The following is a 26607-nucleotide window of genomic DNA, read 5'->3' as shown; positions in this document are numbered from 1 at the left end:
GTTTTTGGCAAAGCCACATCCTGATCACAGCACTGGGCCGGGAGGAATACATCCAGCACTTAGGTTGCCAGAAATACAAACAAAAATGATTGGTATCTAGGGGTCTGATCAGAAGGCCCTCTTGTATGAATGGTGTGTGGCCACTGTAACTGAAGATATGTGTAAGGTTAATCATTTACACAACAGTGGGGACGTTATGCCATAATGTTAAAACAAATGAAAGTCTATCCTACATTCATACAGTTCTTTTAAATATAAACATATCCTAAGATGTCTCCAACTCAAGGAGGAATATTATAGATGAGTTCAACAAACCTTTAGCTGAAGAATCAAGCACTGGAAAGGTTTTTAAAGGAAGGTAAGAGGTTTAGTAAGGGAATTCCAAAGACTAGGACCCAGGCTGTTAAAGTTACTGGCATCAGCTTACAGAGGCTGTGGCTTGAGGGAATGCACAAAAGGTCAGAGGCAGAGGAGCAAGTGTTCAGGGGAATGAATACAGGGGTGAATGACAGTGCAGAGGCTGGTACTGGTATTTGTTTATTGTTGTCACATGTACTGAGATGCAGTGAAAAGCTTTTGTTTGCGTTCCATCCAGACAGACCATTCCATACACAGAATATACATATAGATAGAACATAGGCTGAAGTAGTAAGCCATGAACATGACAATGTTAAATCATTTAAGAAAACAAGGAGAAATGTTTTCACTCAGAGGGCAGTGATTCTTTAAAATTATCTCAAGTGGACTTGGCGATTCAGTCATTATTTACATTTTAGGACAGGGATCAGTAGATAGCTGGCTGCCAGAAGAATCAAAGGATTTGGGGATTGGTCAACAAAATGGGGTCGAGGTGGGAGATCAGCTATGATCTTTCTGAAGGAACAGCATGCTTGAGCGGCTGAATGGTTTACTCCTGCTTCTATTTCTTGCATTCTTATACAAGCATGGGAGTTGATGTAGGTCGGCAAGGGCTGTGTTTATGGATGAGCAGCACAGTGGAGAATATAATGAGTGACACAAAATGAATGCTTGTTGTTCATCATTTCGGCAACTCTATTTGTATCTTTCCACTGGACAACCATGAGATTAAATACTCATTTCACTGCAGCCTCTGACCAACATATTATTTCACAGGAATTAAAGCATGTTCACAAGCATTTGTATTCAACTTTTTGCCTTTTCTTCTTGCAGATGACCTTAAATCTGGCTAAAATCTGATTGCCCCATTCCTTCACCACACATACAATGGATATAATGGTAGTGGTTTATTTTTAGCAAAAGCAAAAATTTCAGATGATGTACCTAACGTGACTGGACAAGGAATATTTAAACTGAATAAAGCACAGAAGAGATCTTTGAGAAATGATCCATAATAATTGAAGCATAGACTGCGATCTGTGATTTCACTAGGCAAGGCTCTATGACTTATGACCAAGGATGCTAGATTCCTTTATGTGTGAGTACATCCCTGTAAAGATGGCTCTGTTGCAATGCGTTCTGTTGCATGGGAAGGGAGGATGCATGCACTCAGTGTGAATTCCAAACCAGAAATAAACACCAGCCTTAAAAGGCTTCCACGAAGTACAGAAAAGCTGTGAAGAAGACTGACTCATAGGAGTGAGTTTCAACAGGAAATCCTTTCTACCATTTACCTGAGGATACTTAAGGAATGGAATGTTCTGGTTTACATACCTCATGAGCCTGCTACTGTTTGTTTATTCTTTACATGTGTACCTATTGTATTCCACCTTCATTCAGACCATGTGGACTTGGACTCAAAGCTTCCAAGAGGTGTGTAAAGTTGTCAAACTGTAGTGTTCATCTCCTTTTAGCAAGGGCTCCCTTGAAACTTGGTATCTTATGAGTCACCATACCCTTAGTGAAAAGACATCTCCTTTCTTCACCTTGCTTCCAGTAGTGCATATGCACATTCAGAGGATAATTGCATTCTGAGAGGTGCATGCATGAACCTTGATAATTTTAATAATTTGTGCTAGTTAACTAAGGAGAAAATGGGTACAGGAAAAAAAACTGTGACTCCAGTCAGCAATCAAGGCAGGCTACTTTCAAAGGAATGCAACAATGATGCTGCACTTACAACTGAAGGTTACACTTAGTAGACATGACACATGTACAAACATTTAAAGTTATGCTATTTATTAAGTGTCCCAATCTCGTGTGATACGACCACACTTTACTCTTGTGGATGCCAGTCTCCCCATGATTTTTTAGTAAGAAAATATGATTCCAAACTTCTTTTGAAGGTAATGTACACAAAACAAGATTTTAGCAGATTCAGCATGAGTTTGATTGCATCTCTTGAATATACTGTTAGATGGGCAAGATTGGAATTGCAAAGGTCATTCTGCTTCAGGAGAAATTGATTCTAATTTGTGTACAGAATGCATTACCTTCTTTGCAAAAAAAAAATGCTGAGAGCATCTAACCCATAATTTAATAACTGTGGAAAAATGCTGGAAACAGGAAGGCTTGTATCTAATTATTTGCCCCACCTAAAAAGAACATCTAATTTCTCCTGTGATGCTTACTGGATAGGGCAGGATTTCTATTTCTGTTCATAGTTCACCTTACTTCCATGATGTGCCTAGATTGAATGTCAACAAAAGAGGAATAGTTTTCCATTCCTTTTTTTACTGATTCCCACACTTCCATTAGTGAAAATCACAACATTTTATTTCACCTCTGTTTCCCGCTCATTCAAGAGAGAACATCTGGTTCGATATACTCTTATTCTAAGTTACAATATCACTATATCTGTTAGCTGCCTATCCTTCAGTGACTGTGGCAAGTCCTGGCTATTCAGTGGGACTGGCCCAACAAGATATATATCAGAAAGCTCACTCAAGAGGTCATGAAATGGTTAACTTAGCTGCAATATTTTTGTGTGCATTGATCCAACAATTTCAGTGCATCAATAAAAGCTGGAAACACACAGCAGTTCAGGCAGCATCTGTGGAAAGAGAAACAGTTAATGTTTTGATGAAGGATCTCAGACTGATGAAGGATCTCAAACCGTTGTTTCTCTTTCTTCAGATGCTTTCTGACCTGCTGAGTATCTTTAGCATTTTCTGTTTTATCTCAGATCCCAACATCTGCAGTTATTTGATTTTCATTAACTGTGGAGTAGGTGCCCTGGAGAGGTTGTGCAGCAAATGAGTCCAAAGTCAGAATCATTATAAATTCAGTTGGATCAAATTTATTGAATAGTTTAATCTTGGCCCAAACCCATGAACAACTAAAGTACGTTTTCTTGAAGAAATAAAGAATCTTAGCAAGGAATGAAATGAGAACACATGGACACCTGAACACTAAGCAATAGAGTGCCATATTAGTAAACATGTTAATGGTTTTGTATGACATTCCACTGAACTCTAATGGGAATGAAAACATTAGCAATAATGCACAGTGCAATTTTAATCATGTCATATTTTTATGATTTTCTGTGGTGCCCCTTCTGTAGCAAAATCTATGCTAGCACTAAAACTCAATTAAAATTATTGATATTTTATTAGGTAAATAATAAAATCAATCTCCACTGATTTCTTCCATTCATTTCAATGGGGCTTGCAGTGATTGTGGCAGATTTAACTTGGCACTGGCTCAGTGTGATCTCCCAGCCTGATAACTAGGTAGACCCTGGAAGCTCACATTGTCCCCTTTGACCTCTATAAAGAAGTGCTGTAGAGGAGCTGGAAGAAACACTACTGATTTACACCTCTGGGCACCAGGACTTCCATGTGGCAAGTCCTGGCGGCAGCACCTTAGTGGGAATAGGACATTCAGGCTAATATACTTGGATATATTCCCAAGGAAAATGTTAAGCAATTATTATACATTGTAAATTGCATCGAGTGCTTCACTTTATAGAGTGCACATATTCAGGATGTTTGCATTCCAGTGTTGCCATTCTGGAGCCTCAGCCAATAACAGGCCTGTCTGAATGTTACATTTTACACGTCATTTCCACCATTGATTTTAGCAATTAGAAAATCATTTGGCACCAATATTTCCAATCTGCATTTCTGAATCCTCATCAGGAGTATGGAGTTTGGAAACGATCTCTTAGATTGTAATTGTAAACCAGCTGTGGTTTACATTGAAAGAAAATGTGCAGGACAACGAGAACTGAACCAGTCTTGGTTTTGCCTTTGGCTGTCAGAATGAAACTGCTTTCCCAGACCTCAAAACACCATTGTAAGATTTCTCTGGAGACTGAACACAATTTACAATCTACATTAGCGCAAGATTCCTTGTGAGTATTAAACCTTCCAGTGCCCAGTTAGCAGAAATCCAAAGGTGAAAGATATTCTTCCTTATAAAGGGTACTGTTGTTTTAAAACAAAGCAATTTAAACTAACCTACTGGGCTCTACTGTTATAATATAGATCAGAAGACAACAAATAGCTGGATGAACTCAACAGCACACTAAATATTTCAGAACAACCATTTTGATTGAAAATTATGGATATCTTACACAGATAAATCTTCAACGTTCAGGCCCAAAAAAAAGGTATCTCAGCTTATTCAGCCAATGTAACAAATAAGATAGGGGCCATTGGAACCTTGAACTTCATTGCTTTAGTGAAATCTTGTAGAATTTTCTCAGTAATGCAGCTTGTAGAAACACTGCCTCACAGCTCCACTGACCCGAGTTCAATTTTGACCTCTGGTGCTGTCTGTGTAGGTTCCTCCTGGGTGTTCTAGTTTCCTCCCACACCCAAAAACACCAGGGTTAGTAGGTTGGAGACAAGACACTGCAGATGCTGCAATATGGAGCAAATACCTCCAGCAGTTTGCTTTTTGATAGGTTAATTGGCCACGGCTAAGTTGCCCCTGGTGTGTAGATGAATGGTAGAATCTGGAGGCAATGATAGGAGTGTGCAGAGAATAAAATCGCATGAGTGTAGGAGTAGTGAAAGTGGGTTCTTGATGGTTAGTGTGGGCCTGTTGAGCTGAAGGGCCTGTTTTTGTGCTTATAGACTCTGTAACTCAAATACTCAGTCAGTCAGTCAGGTGGCATCTCTGGACAGAGAATGAGTTACTATTTCAGACTGCTGACCTCTCATCAGAACCTTGCTGGTTGTTCAGGATCAGAGAAGGGATGATCAAAAGGAATAGTCAAAACCTGGCAACAGATAAGATTGTGGTCAGAGACAGTGTCAGAGGAAAATAAAGTGGAAAAAAGGTTGCAATTGTACAAGAATTCATGAGTTGTTGAAGTATGTGATCTTTGATGTCCAAGAAGAACAAAAACCTTCTGTTGAAGGACCTAATACTGTGAAGGATAAAGGGAACTGTGAGACAGAGCTGGTCAGTGTTGTTGGGGAGAAAGGTCAAGAGCTTGCACGTGCTGATGCATTGCATTACGTATGGATCTCAGGATGTGACAAGCATAGTGATTCAAGAAACGCTGACCTTCAATGATAAAGCTTAATCATTGGTGAATCCAGTCCATGAAGGATGGAATTTCTATGTGGAATAACATAGAACCAGAGACATTTGCTAAAAGAGACATGGTATGTGAGTGAGTTTTGATCAACAGTTTATCAAAAATGAGGAACAGAAACCAATGAAGGAGAACACAGTAAAGGAGACAAATGGAAATCCTGTCAGACAGAAGGAGCAGAACATCTTCAGGCTGGGCATTCCTGGAAAGGAAGTGGCAGTGAATTTAACAGTAATTGGTTCTGATGAAAGGTCATCAGAAATATTAAGTGTCCCTCTCTCCATAGACCTGTTGAGCATTTTCAGCATTTATATTTCAGATTTACCGCAACTGCAGTTATTTTGCACTTTGAAAAGCTTTTCAAATAATCAGTTGTGTCCTTTCAAGGATAATGTAAGATAAGCTAAAGGAAAGTCTTTTCATTGTGTCATCACTAGGAATTTTACAAGGAATATGCTGTACACATTATGCAAACCTTCATAGCCAATTCCCATTATACCAGAAAACCTTACATTGTACATTAATAGCTCCTTGTTGAATGAAGTAGGTCTTATCAAGGTTCTGCTGTACAAAAGTAATCGCTTCTATTTAAGCAATAATGGACAGCAGGAAAGATATTTGCACTGGTGCATTTCTTTTCAGGAATACATGCTGTTATTTATACATTAGACTATTCTAACCAAGTTTCACTAAATTTCATTAGGCTTTAGAGAAGATATGAAAAAAAGGTTCAGAAATGAAAAAAAGAATTGTAACCACCACAAAGCATCTACTGTCTGAAAAACGGCAACTGCAAAAATTCCTTCCCCTACCCCACTCCTCTGCAAAGCCACCAATGGGCCAGTATAGCATTAAACTGCATTAACCAGGAAGTTTGAAGATTTAAACACTTGAGATTGTCCAAGTTAACCAATCAGGGTAATAATCAACTTCATCAACTCCTGGCAATGGAAAAGCAACTCCAGCCAGAAATCCTACTCCCTATTACTATCTGCTGATCTCGTAGCAACTAATTGGAGGATAGGATTAGTTATGGTGTTGAAGTCTCAGAGTTAGATAACCATTGGATTCTCATACAAGGAATTGCTATGTGATTAGGGCACAAAAAAAAGGGCTTCCAGCTTTGAAACCAGAGACGTGCAAGGTGGGGTTGGAGAAGAAAAAACGAGAGAGACTGTGAGAGATCGAGAGCGCGCAAGAAAGAGCATGCACACGCATCAGCAATAATCATCTAAAAATATGGTTATAGATGTGTGAGTGTTCATTTTCCCCATAACTTTAAGGACAAGTGCACTTGCCCCTCCTAAAGTTGATAAATTTAAACTTCTGCACGTACCTGCTTAAAATTGTAGACTACTAAGAGAGGGAGAGAAAAATAGAAGGAACTACGTATAGAGCAGAAATCCATGAAAGAGATTATTAGAAATGATAGAATGAAACCACATTAAACCACAAAGGGCATTAACTGTGAAATAGCAAAGTTTTAGCATTTTGAAGACACAAGACACCGTAAATGCCGGAATCTAGAGTAACACACAAAATGCCGGAGGAACTCAGCAGGTCAGGCAGCATCTATGGAGGGAAATGTCAACTGTCCATACACGCTACCCGACCTGCTGAGTTCCTCCAGCAATTTTGTGTGTTGCTCTAGCATTTTGAATCAGGAATGATCACCCTGCAGAATTATCAGGGCACCATCAGCCCTGTGAGACCTGAATTGGTGCAACTCCAGTCTTACAGTAATGTGGTCAACTCTGAAGTGGTCCTGCAAGTCACTCAGGGCAACTGGAAATGGGCAGCAAATCCCGACTTCACCAGCAACATCCAAACAACCAACAATTTTTATTTAGGTCCACTGGAACAACATGTTATTCTCTGAAGAAATTCCTCCCTTCAAAACTGAAGCTCTTATGATAGGACTCAACATTGAGAACATTTAGCATGAATACATAAATCGCTTATGTCATGTAGGGAAATGAGCTCTCAGTTGATACTTCATTTCCAGCAGAAGAGATGGTCTCAAAAATGCCAGCAGCTTCTGTTGACCACCAGTTTTGTCTAACAGTGTAACTCTTCCTGGGGAATAATTCTAACATACCAATTGAAGGACTATCTTGTAAATGCATTACATTGACTGAAGGGGGCTGTGGGTGACAGGAAATTAATTACATTGGCTTCTCAGTTCTTTGAATTTTGAAAATAATAAAGACTGGCTGATATCTTGTACCATAAATGGAATGTGTGTGCAAATAGAGTAACATTACAGAGACTGATGTTTACACACCTCATGAGGAGCTAGAGCTGAACATGCTACAGTTAATACTGTGGTATCAAATCTAAAAATGTGAAGCACAATTTTACTAGACATAATCCTCAGCACTTGACAAATGACAGTTTCTCTTTTATCCTCTTAGAACTATTAGTACAGCGAACAATTCTTTCTCTTTTTATACTTTCTGCCGAATTATCTAACGTGCTGTTTGCTACCCTGTTTAATTTATTTCTATTTATAATTTAAGAAAATTGATTAATGAAATCTTTTTTTAAAAAAGAGCAAATCTGAGTAACACCATATTTTACCTTGTGATTCAAATCTGTGCTTGAAAATACATACGGTCCCTTGGCAAGGGCAGAGATGATTACATTACTTACTGTGCTGTGCCACCATACAGAAAATCATCAAGAGGTTGTAAGGCAACTGCAACTTGGACAAACATCCAATACCAACTTTCCACCTTTTTTCTGCATTGCTTAATTACTCTGGTAAAAATGGGACCTGACGTAATCTGCAGCTCTCAAGGAGACATCACTGGACAACAACCCGAACAAAGGATCATGGTAAATCAATCTTTCAGTGCTTCATCAGAACAATTGAAGAAATCAGAAGGGAGAATTCACAGCATCATTTGTAGTTTCTACTAAGATATTTCTTTCCAATTGATCTGAATTGTATTTATATTAATGGAATCAGCTGAATGTGTAGAAGTAGCCTTCTAGTTTACAGTTGTCTTCTTGATAACAAAAATCCTACATCATTTCTAATGTATTGGATTTGCCTTTGCAGTATGTTTAAGCACAAAAGTCACGTCCCCTTGACCAGGGACAGAGCTAACTCTGTGATAGTGCACATATTACTATAGAGTGACACTGTGATACAGCTAGTTGCTCTCTGAAAAGCATTGGAGCCAGTTTATCAACACCTTTACCCATGGTAAGGCAATTCATTAATTAGTCTAGAGTGGCTTTATCCAACATTTTCCCCTCGCTCTTTTCACTGTCATAATCAGACAATTAAGCCACAAACAAAAGCAGATTAAAACAAGGTACAAGCAAATATCAATTATTACTACACAGTATATTGTGTGTTGAGGGAGAGGGAGAGGGATTCAGGGTTTGCTCTCAACGAGACGTATCAGGTTTCTGGAAGTAGTTTGATAGCACTTGATGGAAAACATTGTGCTTTTCAAGGTACCTCACATTTGAGCAAATGCAGAGACATTGGCAAATAAAGCTAAATTCAGGAATGTACAGCTCTTGCTAATGAGGAGAGGCTCACAAAACTGGGCATCACTGGAATGAAAGGAGATCTGACTAAAGTATTTCAAGCTGTGGTTAATGCAGGTCAGTTTTGAGTGTGTGTGTGTGTGTGAAGTGGGGGAAGCAGAAGTATAAAACAACTCAGTTTCAAACTAAACCAAACCTTTACACGGTGGTGGACATGTGCCACAGACTCCCAGTCGAGGGAGAATGGGACAAAGAAAGATGTTAATCCTGCTGAAGTTTATTCATCGCAATATTATTGCAGATGGCCTCCTTGTTAGACAAAAAGAATATGGAAGGCAGGGAAACTCAAAATTTAAACTACAGAAGTAGAGTTTGCAGATCACATGTGCTGGTGCTGGCTCTTTGACCAGAACTATTTGGTCCCATTCACACTTCCCCATCCCTTTCCCCACAGATAAAGGTCAGATAGATTTGTGGCATGATGGTTCCGACACCAGGAATGGGTGATTGTGGCATTGACCTGATCAATTCAAAGCTTATTATCAATTCGAAGTTTATTTCTAAGGGGCAGCGAGTGTTCTGAAAGTCTGATCCATTTACTGGATTACCTGCCCCACTCCCCCAGTGCCTGCTCAGGTGAGATGTGGAGAGAATGGGCATGAATATGACAAAGGTAAAGTAAGTTAGTGTCCAGACCATTGCTTCACAGCACACCAATCTTATTCAGCCTGCAATACCTCCAAGACACGATAAAAAAATGTAAAATGTGAGAAGTGTTTATCAGTTAAAAATGAAATCCACTCCATTCACCATCATCTACTTACCCAGGAGCACATTATCTATTAGCTCGTATTTGCTCAGTCTCAACCACACTCAAACTCTTACCCACGGCAGGTCCTGTTTTTTGTGATTAACCTTATTACACATGGAACTGACGTTAGCTAAGTATAGCCTGTAACCTAACATGAATTCAATTAACCTTGATTCATAATTACATAGGACTAAATTGGACAAATAGATCCTTGGACCCTTGGACTGTCATTCTCCTTGGCAGATAACCCAAAGTGACTGCACTTCTCTGAATTAAACACACACACACCCAAATTGTAGTTGGGAAGTAAGAACACAAAATACAGGTAATACTCAGCTGATCAAGTAGTGTCTGTGGAGAGAGATAAAGACTTTTGATGGAAAAAAAATCACTGAACCAAAACTTTAACTCTGTTTCTCTCTTCACAGGTACTGCTGACCTGCTGAATATTCCCCACATTTTCTGTTTTTATTTAAGGAGTTCCAGCATCTGCAGTACCTTTTAAAATTTATTTACAGCGTGGTGACAGGCCCTTCCAGCCCAACGAGTCTGCGCCGCCCATTTTAAACCCCAAATTAACCTACCCGTACGTCTTTAGAACGTGGGAGGAAACCTGAGCACCAGGCGGAAACCCACGCAGACACAGGAGAACATACAAAGTCCTTACAGACAGCAATGGGAATCGAACCCCAATTGCTGGCGCTGTAACAGCGTTGTGCTAACCGCTATGCTACTGTGCCTGATTATGCTTCCAGATTACTAGAGGTGGGCAGAAGTTGCAGCTGAATTTGCAGTCTTCTGTTCTCTTGTTGCTTCCACATCATAGTTTTGTGATCTGCTACACAAATTGGAGTCAAATTTTAGATTTACCCCTAAAATAGCTCTCATATTACAGCCCTTATGAATTAGTCTCAGCACATTAGCCTCTTTACTTCTGCCTCTCATCACAATTCAAACAAAAGTAAAATACTGCAGATGTTAGAAATCTAAAATAAAACGGAAAATAATGGAAATACTCAGGAGATCAGAACAGCATCTGTATGGAGGGAAACGAGTTGATTACCTTCTGTCAGAACTGGGAGAACTTAGAGATAAATAGGTTTCAAGATGCTGAGAAAATTGGAAGGGCATTTATGACACATTATACCTATTTTTTTCTAGATGTGTTTCTCTTTCCTGATTCTCAATAAATATAACACAGTTATATCGCAGTTATCACAAACTATGATATTTTTATTTCATATTCACAATCTGTACAGTGCATGTTCACATTTGCATCAGTCACATTCTTGACTGCAGTCACCAGATTATGCTATCCAAGGACTATAAGGTAAACTCAGAGCAACAAACAAGCTGCAATGAATGAATAATCATTTCTGGACATTTTCACCTTATCAAACATTTAGACTAATATTTGGGAAATTCTAACTTTACACTGTGACACAAAATGTTCCCCCCTTTTCTTCACTTTTGTTGTAAAATCTTCAAGTTCTCACATTTCAATTTGTTGGTTTACATTATTCTTCTTATTTTAAGCTAGTAACTTTCTAAATGAAACCAAGGCTCATCCTGCCATTTGCTTCACTACCACCAGATGGCAGGGCAAGAATGCAGCTTTGGAAACTGGGCAAAAAATACATAAAAGCTGGAAACATCTTGAATATTATCATTCTGTTGGATCGAGAACTGTGAATGAGGATATTTGATCCATGCAGCAACTGCGAAGTTGTTTTAGTAGTGTGAGAAAACGAAATTACCAAACAGGCCACAACCCTAGACTTCACCCACTCACGTGTCAATGGAGGGATTTTCCTTTTAAAAAATCCTTCTCCAAATGCTCAAGAGATACACTGAATGCCAACTTCATTTCTAAACCTGCCAGTTGCACGATTGCCACTATTAAGTGTTTCACACACAGTCCCCAAACCCAGGCTGCCAAAACTGCTACTTCCAAGCATTTTTAAAAGTCACACTGCTGAGAAGGCTGTCCTAACATCAGAATGAGTTTTCTTTCTCGCTATGTAATAAATGTATTTGATTTCTTTCTCCATAGATTGCAACATTTTCCGTCTCTGTGAGGGTTGCACTTTTTTTTTGCATGTTAATGTACTGTTGATTGCACACAATCCCTCATCTTGTCATTTTAGTTAAAAAAAGAGAACCCTAAATAAAATAAAATCTGACAAAACAATGTTATCTGCTAGAGTTGTTGGGCAAGGCTGATTTTATTACTCTTTGTAGAAAATATCACTGCTTGGATTAACAACCACTGGGATCCAGTTTTCAGGATATTTCAACTGATTTGAATTAATTATAAGTGGTTTTTTTTAAACTACATTTATCTTTTCTAATTTCTAAATAGCTTTATAATACAAGGAAAAGTAGTGATCACCTTTTACCTTTGACTGCCTAGTTGTTTGCATCCAGTCAATATCAGGTTGCTGAGATGATTCAGAAAGTTTCCTGAAGGGACTTTAAGCTTGAATCACTTACCTGGTGGCTCAGGTTAACAAGTATGGTGACACTATTTAAGGTGGTACAGTATTTGCTTCCACTTACATATCTTGGGACGAGATACCTCCTATACATTTCATTAATCAATGCAGAGCAGTTAACAGTTGGTCTTTGGATAAACAATCAGAGCAGATACAGACTTTGGATTAGTAGGTCCTCTGAGCTCATTATGAGCAGCATAACCAGCTATAAAATCTAACCATATCACCACCTAGATTAGAGTGTGGCACACAACATTCCTCGACAAAGCTGCCGCAGTACCTGCCTGATTTGCTCTCATCCAATTGTAAGAGCCAATGAGCCTTGGAAAGTTAAATGCCTTTTTTTTTTATATAGCCAGTTTTAAGCTGTCTAGCAGCTATGTTTCAGTTTTCTCATTAACTGAGCAATGGACAACTGACTTGAGCACAGTGGAAAAAATGACACAGATCAACTCAACATTGAGCTGTCTGCCATAATGTTCGATGCTCAAGTTTACTCACCATCCTACAGTTCCCCACATATAACAGGATGTGCCGTCTTTCATTACTCCTGCTTAGTGACAATGAAAAGATAATTACCAGGACATTAGCAACAATTTGTAATGGCTTGAGAATTCCAAGATAATATATGTCTAGACATCAACTAAAACAATGTGCTTGAAACAGACCCAGTTTATAGATGTTACTTAAAATAATTATAGCTTTTCCCTTTTCTTTGCTCTGTTATCAGCTGATAAGTTCAAACAACAAGTTACGCTTCTCTTTAGTGACTGTTATTCAGTACTGTAGAACAGAATGACTGGTGGCATTGAAGATCATGACTGTTGTAAAGGAAACACTAGTTGAAGGGCAAATGCTTGAGGGGAGAGTTTCTGGCTTCTCCCACACCTCGCTGATGAAACTGGACCTCTAAATTGTAGCCACTCCAACTCCATTCCCTACTCTCTGGTTTCCCCTCTAATTCAGGAGGCTCCAAGATTTGGAAACTGCCATATGATGATCTTTGTCTTGGTGAATAAATTCTACATTTGGATCTCAGTATCAATAACTTGAGGTAAGCAACTTAAGGGCTGTGTCGAGTTAAATGCTACTCTCAACACTAATACCCACCAACATAGCCCATAAAGAGAATAGATTTGGACCTCTCTGCCGAAGGATGTGAGCGGTTTGATAACTTCTTTGGTTCTGTCTGCAGAATTTATAACGACCACAAGAGGCAGAACATTAGTAATTTAGGCCTACCCATAAAGAGCTGATCCATTCATTATTCATCTGCATAGCTGAAACCATGTATTTTCTTCATGTCCAATAAAATTTATTTCAGTCATGAAACTCCTGTGAATGTTGCAACTATTGGGTTCTCAAGGAAATGAAAGCACTCACTTGTACAAGTTCTTCTTCCCGAGTTAGTTGACCAAAAAGAAATAATGAGGGGATACAAATGTGGGAGAGCTCAGATATCTCCCATCATCGATATCTAGCACTGCAGTACAAGGATGGGTTGTAAACCAGTGGGGATATGGTTAACTTTAATGGCTAGTTATGCTGCTCATAAGGAGCTCAACACTCCTTGCTGCTATTCTGTTGTGACTCAGCTAAGTACACAATAATAACAGGGAGAAAGCCTTATCATCGCTATCAACTGAAAGACAACAATTATCTACCTGTCATTGGTTACAAGATCCTATGTCACTGTGCACAAATAATTCACCTATTCAAGATGTGAGGGAAGCTCCTGTATAGCACAAAAACAGTTTGTTACACAGTACTTCCTGAGAAAGCCACAAAAGGTTTTAGTGCAACCACCCGACTTTACAATTCTATATCCAGTGAATGAAAATTTCAGTTAAATGAATTATTAAACCCAAACATATTAAATGGATCTTTGTTAAATACTGTACAAAAATGAATGTCTTATACTTCTGTTCTCAACATTTCACCCTCTCAATTAGTGAAGGAAATATTTATATACTTATTTCAAACAAATTAATTCCTTAATTAAATGTTGGAAGAGACATTACAAAATACATCAAAAGATTTCTATATTCTTACTCACAGTGTAATAATGAACACTTAAAAAAAAACTTTAAATGGTGACAATTCTTGTTATATTTCTAACCAATTAAACCATAATTTGATCAGGTACTTTTCAAAGATTTAATTTAAATATTTAAATGTAGTGTTGATTAGTCAAAGTACAAGAAGTTTTTTCCTTCACCAGAATGTAAAAAAGTTACAGGAAGTAACCAAAAATATGTCTTTGCCCTTATCTTCACACATGTTCACTTTGTCCGAGGTCAGGCTGATTAACAAATTCAATTGTTTTCCCAGCTTTACTCTCTTCAAATATTACAATCTAATTTAAAGAAGAAAAAGGAACATGTAAGAAAGGTGTACAAATGAGGGGGAAGGGTGGGTTGTGATGCAGACTTAAAAGGCAACGAAAGCATGTTACTTCTTAGTGAAAAGTCACTTCTGATTTTCTGCTAGCAGATCTTGTGCATCAAGTTTCCTTCCTTCAGACAATCCTTAGCAATTCCAAGGACATGAAGGAGTGGTCTGTATTCGACAGCAGCCATTATTGGCTTTGACTGATTACAAACTTGGACTCTGACAACAAAGAAAGGGCAGAGGGGGCTTTCCAGTTTTAGGCTGCTCTTTCCTTCCTCCCTTTCTTTGTTTGGATGGTGCAACATTCTGAATATTACACCACACAGGATGATATCCATTCTATTAGAAGAACATTTCTTTATTTCACCAACTACACTGCAGCCACAAAGTGCAGACATTTCTGTCTCAACATTAGTTTGTGCACAGCAAAGTCCCATGAAGGCAAAGTATATTATCTATACTTGGTGGAATTGGCTGAACACAATTGTAAGTCAAGTATCCAAGAGAACGCCAGATTTTCTTGCTCAACTCGTGTCAACCACCTGAACCACTTGGTTTGACAGTGAACTTGAAAGGCAATGCAGCAGCATACTGGAACAGTAGATAAAATTGTGGTCTTTAAGTCTCAGCTACAAGACAAAATCATAGCCTTCTAACTCAAAGTGCTACCACTGAAGTAATGTCTCTGGTATTGGACTTTTTCTGCATTTAGCTAATGAAAGCAAAGTAAAATGTACAACGAATTTCTTGAGATCGATAACATTGATTAATAATTAACCAGAGGGATTAATCAAAGCCTTTTTTTTCAGAAAACACACAGATTTCATGCAAAACAAACTACAAGGAGGTGATTTGAAAGTATCTGAAGAGTTAGGGAATACAATTAGAAAATAATGCAAATTAGAAAAATGAAATTATATTTGGAAGAGTGTTTTTTGTTTTAAATGTAGTCACTAAAGTTTTGGCTAAAGTGAAACTGGAACAGCTAACCCCTCTGAGACAGATAACCTGTTCACCAAATCCTGGCATATTTTTACCTCCATGCGAATCTGCTCTAATAGCTTAAATGGCAGCCGAAGGCAACAAAGTTAAAATTTTTGTAATAGGTGTGAAATTTGAGTCAAACAATTTCTTGCTCTCAATTAATACTGCAAAAGGATTCCAACATCTGCAGAAATTGTTACCATCAGTCTACCTTACCTCATTGTTGCCATGCTGTATCCACGGAGCAGGTAAGTAAAGTGTCTTTTGTGGTCCTATATCCCAGTAACGGCCTAAATTCAATCCATTCACAAACACCACGCCTTTCTCCCAGCCCTGAAAAATACACCAGAAGTACATGAAGACTTGGTCACAGATATTAAAAAAAACTACAAACTGTTTATGAACTTATCCTGGGGGGCCAAGGAACTGAAAAGTACACCACACCAGAGATAGTGGTGCAGTGGTATACAAGTAGGAGAGTAGCAGCTCTCTGGGAGCTCCCAATGTCAACTCCAGATCCCCCGAAGCATCATGGCACCAGATTAAACAAGGAAATCTCCTCTCGATTATCCATGACCATGCTCCCTCAGCAGATACTCCTCCATGTTGAACAACACTTGAAAGACCCAATGAAAGTAGCAGGAGCACCGAAGATATTCTGGGTGGGTGACTTCAATGTCCATCACCAACAGTAGCTTAGTAGCGTCATCATTGACAAAACTGCCAGAATCCAGAAGGATACAGTTGCAGCAGGTGGTGAGTGAACCAACAGGAGGGATAATCTATCCGACCTCGTACTCACCAGTCTACTATGGCAAATGCATCCGACCGCGATAGAATTGGTAGAAGTGTCCAGTGCATAGGCTCTGTGGAGATAAAAGTTCCAACTGCACACCAAGGACACTCTGTCATGTGGTGTGACATGATAAATGTGTTCATTGGAATAGAATGGGTTTGGCAGCTCAAAAATGGGCAGCCACAGAGTTGTAGACCATCAGCAGCAGCAGTGTAAACCCACCACAATCTGTAACCTCATAGCCCAGCTTCACCATCTTCTTGTATCAAGACAGGATCAAAACTGGTTCACAGGAAGATTAAAAGGGCAGGCTGGGGACACCATCAACCATACCTAAAAATAAAGTGTGAAGCTGGAACGGAAGTCTATGTGTGCTTAACAGCTTACAAAGCATGCAACTGACAGATATAAACAAACACAAATAATGCATCAGATCAAACCTCCGCAGTCCTGCTGCGCCCACCTGCTAATGAGAGTGGACAATTAAACAGCTAACAGGAGATGTTTTCATCTACAATAACGGTGGGGCCCAGAATGCAAGTACAAAAGATGAGGCTAAAGCATCCACAACCATACTCAGAACAAAGTGCTGAGTGGAAGATCCACCTCGGATTCTTTTCAAGATCTCCCCATCAACAAAGTCTTCAGCCAATTCGATTCATTCCATGTCATCAAGAAACAGCTGAGAGAACTGGACACAGATAAGCCTCTTGTATCACAAAGCATCCTGGCTCAGTACTGAAGACTTGCACTGCATATTAACTGTGCTTCTAGCAAGCTGTTACAATACAATTACAACACTGGCATTCATTCAACAATGTGGAAAATTGCCCAGGCACGTCTGGTCCACAAAAAGCAGGACAGATCCAGTCCTGTTAATTCCCACCCAATTAATCGACACTCAATCATTAGTAAAGTCATAGAAGATGTCATTGGCAATGCTATCTAGCAGCATTTTCTCACCAACACCCTCATCATCAACTGCTGGTTTCATTCCGCCAGGACCACTTGGCTCCAGACTTCATCAGTCTTGCCCAAACAAGCACTAAAGAGATGAACTCCAAAAGTTAGTTGAAAGAGACAATGTTGTAGACCAAGTGTAGCATCAAGAAGCCTTAGTATGACTGAAGTCAATGGGCATCAAGGTTGGTACTATGCATCAAGGAAGATGATTGTGTTGCTGGAGGTCAAGCATCTCAGCCCAAGGACATTACTGTAGGAAGCATCACAATAAGAACCAGAGACTAAGGCATCCTGATTTCAAGTCAACAAGGAAATGTAGACCTTGCACTTGTAGTTTAGGCAAATAGGAGAGGAGCAATAATCAATTAGAATACTTGTGGGCCAAAGGGCCTGACTTATGCTGTAGGTTTTCTTTGTTTCTATGTTTCTATACCTGTCAGTAGATAATTTCACAATAACTTGCATCTGAATAATGCCATCAACACAGCAAAAAGTACCTTCACATGAGAATATTTAACAAAATTTGGTAATGAGCACTTAAACAGTTCAGATGACAATTCATGGGCAAGTTCTACAGAAGGTCTCATATAGAAGAAAATAACATGGGACGCAACCTTTCTGGGTGCTGTTTGGATTTTATCCTGGTTGCACAGCTGATGAGGATGAAAGTGACTAGTTCCTATGAGGCCCTCACTACAGTGGGGCTGGTAAATGACATTAGATAAAGTGAAATGCTAGCTCTTGTGCAGTACAGTTGGAAACTAAGAGGAAAAGAGGGTCTGCCACCAACTAGGAGCTTTATTCTTTAATTACTCAGACGAGGGGTTCTTTAAGTTGCCAGCACTACAGTCTTCCATGGCTCTTCCACATTAACACTGTTCTAATCCTCCAGGCAAGATATTTACACATTTTATATTTGCATTTGAGTAATAAACCTGATTCATTATTGTGATAAAGTAAGTTTCTCAAGAATTACCAGTTTTTACTTGGCAAACATTACAATCCTTACACAATTACATTGAAATGAAGCTTAAAGACTGTTGGGATTTCAAAATCAGATTCATTTTAATTAAATTTAATTAAATTAAATTTTATTTACAGTGAGCTACAATGAATAAAACTAATTTTCCTCACCTTAAGTTTTATAAAAGTATCAAAAGGAAATGAATCCACGTAGAGCGAGCTATAGAAGAAGGCAGGAAGGATAGGTTTTTCCGGAATAGGATTCAGTTGGATAGTTGAGAAGCTTCGATCCAGGGAGACAAAAAAAAGTTACTTCCAATGCCAAGAAATTAAATATCATTCAACAAATATCAATCTTTAATCCTTTTGTGTTGGTGACCTTGTGCAGAATTACACTGGCTGATGTCTATAGAATAAATATTGAATGAAAATTGATCCACAATTTCCTTATTTTCTTTGCAAGGGCGCTGAGATTGGTATCTGTGCACCTTGGTAACAAGTGAGAGAGTAGATGCTGTGAGAATGGTTTCCCTGAGTGGGGGAATCCAGAATTAAAAGGCAGTCTCAGGATGAAGGGACACCTAATTTAAGATGAGGACGAATTCCTTCCGAGGGTTTATAACTTCTGGGAATGTCTACCCTTCAGTGTTGAGGATGTCATTACGTTTGCTCAAGATTAAAAGATTTTTGGACACCAGGTGAATCAGGGGTGTGGGTGTCAGGTAAGCAAGGAGTGTATGGTTGAGGCCAATGAACTGATCATCTTATGAATAATAAAGCAGGCTTAAGGAGCTATATGGCCTACTCCTGCTCATTTCTTACATTCTTGTACTTGAAGGTCTGTGCTGATGTGTCCACATACACATGTGGATGTTAGGCAATGACAGGCTCACTTTAATACAATCAAGTCACTGAGAGTTGCTTTTTAACGGTCAGGGCAGAGACAGTACAGTGTATATGGAGCAATAACAATAAAAAGAAAGTGATGCAACCAGCAAAGAATAAAAGTTGATTGCCAGACCTCACTGGTTCACATCAACAGTAATCATCTGTACATGCCCTGTCAATAAATTGCCAATAATCCTTCTGTGCAATTATTGTAGATTAAGGTCGAGCTCATAATCAGTTTGAATTCAATTCACAAATCAACAGGTTTGTTTAAAAACTACACTGGCAATCAATTTAACAGTGTGAGGACCACTGGCATGAGAAGTAAAAATAAATATAACCATACTGATCCAGTGCAAGGGAGCAATAGCTGGCATTTGTGTTTAATGTTTGCAGTGTGTAACCAAGGTAGATAGTCAGAGATCCCCATTGTTGAATACAAAATTCATCTAAAATAGATCAGTGGCACAAGTAGTAGCCTGTGATTGTAATTAACCTGCTGTGAAGACTGTGATAGCCTCATTGGAATGATTTCAGTTACTATCTGAACTGTAATTGCAATAATGCTTGGGGATATTTATTTAAAATTTAATGAAAGAATGAGTTTTGTCAGCTTTGTTTCAAACGCAACAGAAATGTCAAGAACTATGACAATATTAGTACCCAAATGCATTTTGTCAGACATTGATACGTTAAATGTTGGATATATTAAATGCTGGGCTGTGATGACCTCCGTGGGGAACAATGAACATTCATAATGTCTAACGGAGTAAGGGGAGAAAATTCCCAGTATAAATGTCAGCCTGCTGAAATGACAACTGCCTTCTTTTGACCCAATTTTCACAATACTTTTCACAAATTCACAAAATTTTCACAAAAATATTTCACAATACAACTCAAACACCTCCAAAAATGTAAACCAACTTTACATCGTTTGCCTTAAATAGTAATCAGAGACAGGACAGTTGAAAGCACGATGAACACAAAATGCCTTACCTCTCAATAAAACTTGTTTTCATCTCTAGGGGGTAGATTGTAAAGCCTTTCAAAGGCTGCTTATCAAGAAAGATATCTCCTAGGATACCTGAAGAAACAAAACTCTAAGTGACACCAGGGGAGTAGAACATCTTCAGGTGACCATACTGCAATCCTTTGTTTTTGTTGCACATGAAAAAAAAACTTGCACTTATGAAGCATCTTTATCACAGAAAGAACGTTACAACATCTAAAATGGATGCCAATCCAGAGATGATATCAATAGGATAGCTAACAGCTCAGTCAAAGAGGGATGTTTTAAGTAGGATCTTGATGGAAAAGAGGAAGGTGGGAAAATTCTGTAAAGGATTTGCAGGGCAGTGTGACAGAGAAAGAGGGATGCAAAAAGAGTCCAGAGGCAGAGGAATGTGACAACTTAGCAAATTATAGGGTTGAAGATCATTGTAGGGAAAGGGAACAGGCAACATCGCAAGGTGCAATGAGAATTTGAAATTGGAGACCAAAATAATTTAGTATCTTTAAGGTTTTAGGAAACCAGCATTTGAAGGAGTTACTGTAGGGGCAATGTGCTTTCCCTGACATGAAGTCGACAGAACATAAAGGAATCAAGGCTGAAAAGACAACACTGGAAGAGGCATTAAGGCCTTGATAGGCTACAACTAAATATATTACCAGATTTTGCAAGCGATCATGTGAAGAATTCTGTTAACTTGACCACCTTAGCTGAAGGCTAAAAATAACAATTTATCCTTCTAATACCATCTCAGGCAAACTGAGGCTTACTTATCCAATTAGAAAACTACCCTCTGCTGCATAACAAGACAGTTATTATCAGAGGAAAATTCTTCTAATACCTGAAATGAAATCCAGATAACAATCTAGGTATCTGAGCCTATCATACATTCTGTTAAATGCACAATTCTTTTTGGTAGCTAGACTTTGTATGTTGGAATTAAAAAGAAATTAATGGAATAGCTTAGGGTACTGCATTGTTTGCAAGTACCATGTAACCATGCACTGCAAAACATTGACCACGTTGTCAATCACCATTGTAGCAAGTTACCTTTCCGTTGCTCATCAAGTTTTATGCCATAGTTCACTCTACCACGATTTTCCACCAAAAAGCTTAAATTTTGTTTACCCTAAAAGAAGAATAATCCAGTTTCAATAAAAGGAAAAAAAAAGGAGACTTTCATAATAAAATTAATTACAGTAACTGGGCAATATTAAGATTATTGCAGATATACAATGGAAAAGAACAATTTAAAAGGGGACAATATAAAGCAGACACAACAGCAATTTAAAAAACACAGAAGAGAAGTGGTACATCTCCACAGACTGCCTGTTACAAAATTAAGATGTTTTACCAGATCCCCCATTGTTGAAGCTCCACACATAGATGGAAGAATTGTAAAACTGTGGTTTTGGTTTCCACATTTTACAACGGTTTAAGATTGTAGGATTTTCCAAAGCCTGTTGGCTGCGTACAAGGGTCACTGGATTTGGCTCTTACTATAAAGGGCCAAAATGAAATTCTTAATGTTATTAGGCAATATAGGTATCCCAGACTGGGTCTATTGTAAACCATTTACCTTTAGTTGAGATCGTCAAATTAACACAGTGCTTCAGCATACTATTTGCAAAATTAGATGATGCATTTAGCTATAAGCCATTAGAATCTTCAGCTTCAGATTCAACTATTCTCCTTGCCAGCCTTCCATTTTGTTCATAATGTGCAGTACTAAGCAATGCCAGTGTTTTTGTTTTAGTTTAAACCTCAGAGAGGTTGAAGGTGCCAGCAAAATCTGTTTACTGTGCCTATTCTTTCACCTTCAATTATCATACATTAGTTTACACAAAGATTCTATGCTTCAGTTTTGAATGTCACTTCCTTTGAGATATCAGATACTCTGCAAACTGGATTTCTTTCAGTGTTGCTCTTGAACTAACCACCACGACAACTTCTAAATCAGAAGTTGTGCTCTAAATCTCTCTCTTTTGCCAGAGCATAATCTAAGCTAATGCTAAAATGCAGTACGGATGCATTTACCTAATTAGTTGAGAAACATCAACGTTTGGATGAGAGTTTAAATCTTGTTCAGTTGTTGAAAAAGAACCCATGACAATACATTTAAAAAAAGAGGGAGAATATAGAGGACAAAATTCTGAAATGGGTACAGATACAGAGAGAGAAGGGAAAATGACAGTTGAAATGACAGAGCAACATTAAAAAAAAGCATAAGGAATCCTGGGCTTTTTTTTTTACTAACAGAGGCATAAAATACAAGAGGAAGAAAGATACGAGGCTCCTTTATAAAACACTTATTTCAGTCAACAACTGATTATTCTGTCCAGTGCTAAGCATTAGACTCTAGTAAAGATATGAAGGCCTTTGAGATGGTGGATAAGAGAGTTACTTGAACAATGGCAGAGATGAGGGACTTCAATTATGTGGATAGACAGGAGAAGAAAAAGTTGTTCTCCTTGTAACAGAGGACACGGAGAACTGAGGAGCCTAAAATCAGGAAGGTCCTATATTAGATGGAGTGTAATTGTTCTCAATGGCAGAGGGGTCAAAAACCAAAGGACAAAGGATGCAGATAATTGGCAAAAAGAACCAAAAAAGTTGACAAAGGAAAAACCCTTTCACTCAGCAAGTGGTTCAAATCTGGAATCCCCTGCCAGGAGTAGTAGACTGATTCAACCAAAAAAGAAACTGGATCTGTACTTGGGAAAAAAAAACTTGTAGGGCTATGGGAAAAGGGTGGGGAGTGCAACTAGATGAGGTGTCCTTGAATAAAGCTGGCAAGAACTCAATGGATCAGATAGATTCCTTTTGTGCTGTAACCATTGAGATTCTGTGAATTTTCCCCCCATGTTCATATTTATCCCTCAGAAACAGAGGCACTTGACAATTAGCTTATTTGCTGTATACAAATTCCTTTGTGGATTTGCTCATAAAAGAAGGGATGAAAGGCACAACATGAAACTGAACTCACATTCTTTATAGTCACTATTTTTTGTAAAAGCATAATAATAATAGCATATTGTATGGTTGCAACCTTTAAAAGCACAGATAATAAGAAAGAACTATGATCTACAAATCTGACATTTTAATGACATTCACCGTAATATCTGGGATAGTCAATTCCACATTCTTGTAATCCAGGAATCCAATGGACTGATCACCAACGAATACCTAGAATAAGAAAATAAACTAAGTCATGTAAATGGAAACCAGGGAGCTGGGCATGAATGATACGCTCCCAACAGACACAGGACAGAGCAGCAATAGGTGCATCCAAAGCAGCAAAAACACAATGTGAGTCTATTGTTCAAGTTTTAATGTTCCAGCTACTTCTTTGCATATAATTTCCACATTCTATATTTCCTTAGGTCATAGGAGGCCATTCAGCCCATCAAGTCTTCCCTGCATCTCAGAGGAATTTCATCAATCTCATTCCTCCACTTATTTCCCCAGTAACCTATTTTCCCCTCACACGTGCATTAACCCTTGTGCACCTACCTACACTACAAGTAAATTACAGTGGCCTGTTGATCTCCCAAGCAGCACATCTTTGGGATGTGCAAGGAAACTGGAGCACCCAGTGGAAGCTTCCACTGTCATTGGTAGAACGTGCAAACTCCACTCAATCTGCACCGGAAATCAGGACTGCACTCGGTAGATCTGGCTACAATAAGCAGTGGTGATGGAGATGGTGCTTGTAATAATACTGTCACAGAATTATCTACTTATTATTGTCCAATCTCAATTTAGAATCAATTCGTAGGGGCCCAAGGCAAGAGCTGAGTTGGCTGCATATGGATGTCACTCATAGATTCTCAGTTCCTTTTAAGTTGGTCAGGATAAAGCTGGTCAAACTAACTCTGCCTGGACCTACTAAATCTTGGTATAATTCTGCACTATCACAGAAGTATCTATTTATTAGAGTCCAATACCAGTTTAGTACTTTCTGGATAAAGCAATGGAAGTAAGAGAGAATTAAAAATTAATCAAACAATCACTGCAGCACCTCTCCCAGATTATTGTTCACGGTAAACAGGAACACATTTTCCAACAATATTGCAAATGAGGGGTTAGTGTTTCAGGAAATAAGTGTTACATAATGAAGTGCCTGCTACATGGATAACCTTTCAGATTCCAATTGCCTCAATATGGTTCTGATAGGAGGATAGGCACTCTGCCTACCCATGTGGATAATCACATCACAACATGTAATTTAAGGAAATATGCAGTGCAACATATTTCCCCTGAATTGTGTCCCAGTCTCTAGGTAAGACAAGTGAATGCATCCCTCATGCCCAACATTCCTCAGATTGGAGGAGGTGAGGTGGGTGTCAAACCCGAGTGGACTCTATGCTACTACAATCAATCATAAAGCGATCAGTTGGGATAGGAACACTGCAGTTTTTAATCTCTCAGAGCTTTCTCATTTCTAATGCAAACATAATGTTCTCAGGGGTTTACCAGTGGACTGATGCCATAATACAAACATGATATCCATCCTCACAGTTCACTTCCTCCTCCACCTCAACCTCAAGATAGCAACTGCTGAAAATTGGATCTTCCTCAGAAATTATGACCTTCAATTTGAATGAGTATAATAGTGCAACAAAATTATATAAAGATCAGACTTCTTGTTTACCTGTGCTCTGTCACGGACATTCTGCTCAGAACGAAGTATTCCACCACTACTTATTACTGTAGTATATAACGTGTATCCGTAGGATTGCCCACTGCCATTGTTTATTGGCAGGTTCTCCATATTGATAGGACTTTCACTCTTGATTGGCTATAAAAAGACAGATGAATACGTTACTCCTGCATTAACTTTAATAACAACAATCTGCATCTGGCTCCCCTCCATAGACTCTGTCTATACCTCTCGCTGCCTTGGTGAAGCAGCCAGCATAATAAAAGACCCTACCCACCCAGGTCATTCTCTCTTCTCTCCTCTCCCATCAGGCAGAAGATACAGGAGCCTGAGGGCACATACTGCCAGGCTCAAGGACAGCTTCTATCCCATGGTGATAAGACTATTGAATGATTCCCTTATACGATGAGATGGACTCTTGACCTCACAATCTACCTTGTTTGACCTTGCACCTTATTGTCTACCTGCAATGCACTTCCCCATATCTGTGCACTTTACTCTGTATTCTGTTATTGTTTTTACCCTGTACTACCTAAATGCACTCTGTAATAACTCAATGTATTTGCACTGTGTAATGAATTGATCTGTACGAACAGTATGCAAGACAAGTTTTTCACTGTACTTCAGTACAAGTGACAATAATAAACCAATACCATTTACAATAGTAACTGCAGCATAATGTACTCCCAAAACACTGCATTGACATATTATCAGACAAAAATCTGACACCCATTCAGATAGAGAAAAGGGCATATAACCAAAGGTTTAATTAAAAACAGTTATAAAACATCTTAAATGAGCAAACAAGACTTCAGGAATGTAATTCCAGAGCTCAGAGCCAAAGCAACTCTATAGGGTTAAAATCTGAAGTGCACTTTAAATTGAAGGAGAGAATGACGGGTGCATAATGACGAAGTATTAACCAATTTAAAAATTCATTCCAAGTTTCCTCAGAAATTGACATCCGCAAATCTTGTTCCCAAGCGTTTTTAATTTTATCTAGTGGCATCTTACTCATTCCTAGTAACCTGTCATAAATATTAGATATTGAGCCATCGTGAAAAGGTTTCAAATTAAAGATTACATCTAATAAATTTTTAATCAGGACTCATAGGAAAAGAACGTAATTGAGATCGAAGAAAATCTCTCAATGAGTTTTTGGCAAATTATACTTGGTAGACAATTGTTCAAACGGAGGAAGGTTTCCTCCAACAAACAGATCCTGAAAACAAGTAATACCTAATTTGTCCCACCCTTTAAAAACTACATCAGTCATAGAAGGTTTAAAAAATTAGAGAAAATGGGACTGGACAAAGAAAAACTCAATAAACCAAAATACTTTCTAAATTGTAAACAAATCCTCAAAGCGTGTTTAACTACTAAATTATCTGTTAGTTTATTTAATGATAAAGGAGGTGAAGAACCAAGCAGAGAAGTAATAGAAAATTTTAAAGTGGTCCATAGAGCTCACTTGTCTAAAGATAAACTATCCCGTTTTTATTCTGATATATCTCCTTACTGTGACAAATGCGATAACGGAGAGGCTTCTTTAATTCACATGTTCTGGACATGTCAGAGTCTTAAAAAAAATTTGGACAGAGGTGATTCAAACTTTTTGTCCTTTTTAAAATAAATTTTAAACTTAATCCTTTGACTGCATTATTTAGGATCGT

General features: G+C 38.5%; 2 protein-coding genes across 11 annotated transcripts in view; one reads left to right on the top strand and one right to left on the bottom strand.

The window, feature by feature from the left end:
• Window positions 1-10853, top strand: part of LOC127583558 (galactosylgalactosylxylosylprotein 3-beta-glucuronosyltransferase 1) — a 174720-nt gene extending 163867 nt beyond the window's left edge. For all 9 annotated transcript variants that reach the window (XM_052039664.1, XM_052039669.1, XM_052039668.1 and 6 more), the window contains one exon: window positions 1192-10853. The gene's annotated coding sequence lies outside the window, so the exon portion shown is untranslated. The remainder of the gene's footprint in view (window positions 1-1191) is intronic.
• A 141-nt stretch (window positions 10854-10994) lies between these two features.
• The window catches only part of glb1l2 (galactosidase beta 1 like 2), a 67298-nt gene continuing 51685 nt past the window's right edge, over window positions 10995-26607 (bottom strand). For both annotated transcript variants that reach the window (XM_052039661.1, XM_052039662.1), the window contains 7 exons: window positions 24926-25072; window positions 23386-23457; window positions 21322-21400; window positions 20259-20346; window positions 18546-18657; window positions 15869-15985; window positions 10995-14633 (listed from right to left, as the gene is read on the bottom strand). In XM_052039661.1, the coding sequence (XP_051895621.1) occupies window positions 14550-14633; window positions 15869-15985; window positions 18546-18657; window positions 20259-20346; window positions 21322-21400; window positions 23386-23457; window positions 24926-25072 (699 nt within the window). In that variant the 3' untranslated portion in view covers window positions 10995-14549. The remainder of the gene's footprint in view (window positions 14634-15868; window positions 15986-18545; window positions 18658-20258; window positions 20347-21321; window positions 21401-23385; window positions 23458-24925; window positions 25073-26607) is intronic.

Source organism: Pristis pectinata, chromosome 27, assembly GCF_009764475.1.
Source record: "Pristis pectinata isolate sPriPec2 chromosome 27, sPriPec2.1.pri, whole genome shotgun sequence".
Taxonomy (NCBI): Eukaryota; Metazoa; Chordata; class Chondrichthyes; order Rhinopristiformes; family Pristidae; genus Pristis; species Pristis pectinata.
The sequence above is the reverse complement of the archived record's forward strand: the minus strand, read 5'-3'. Positions and strand labels throughout refer to the sequence as shown.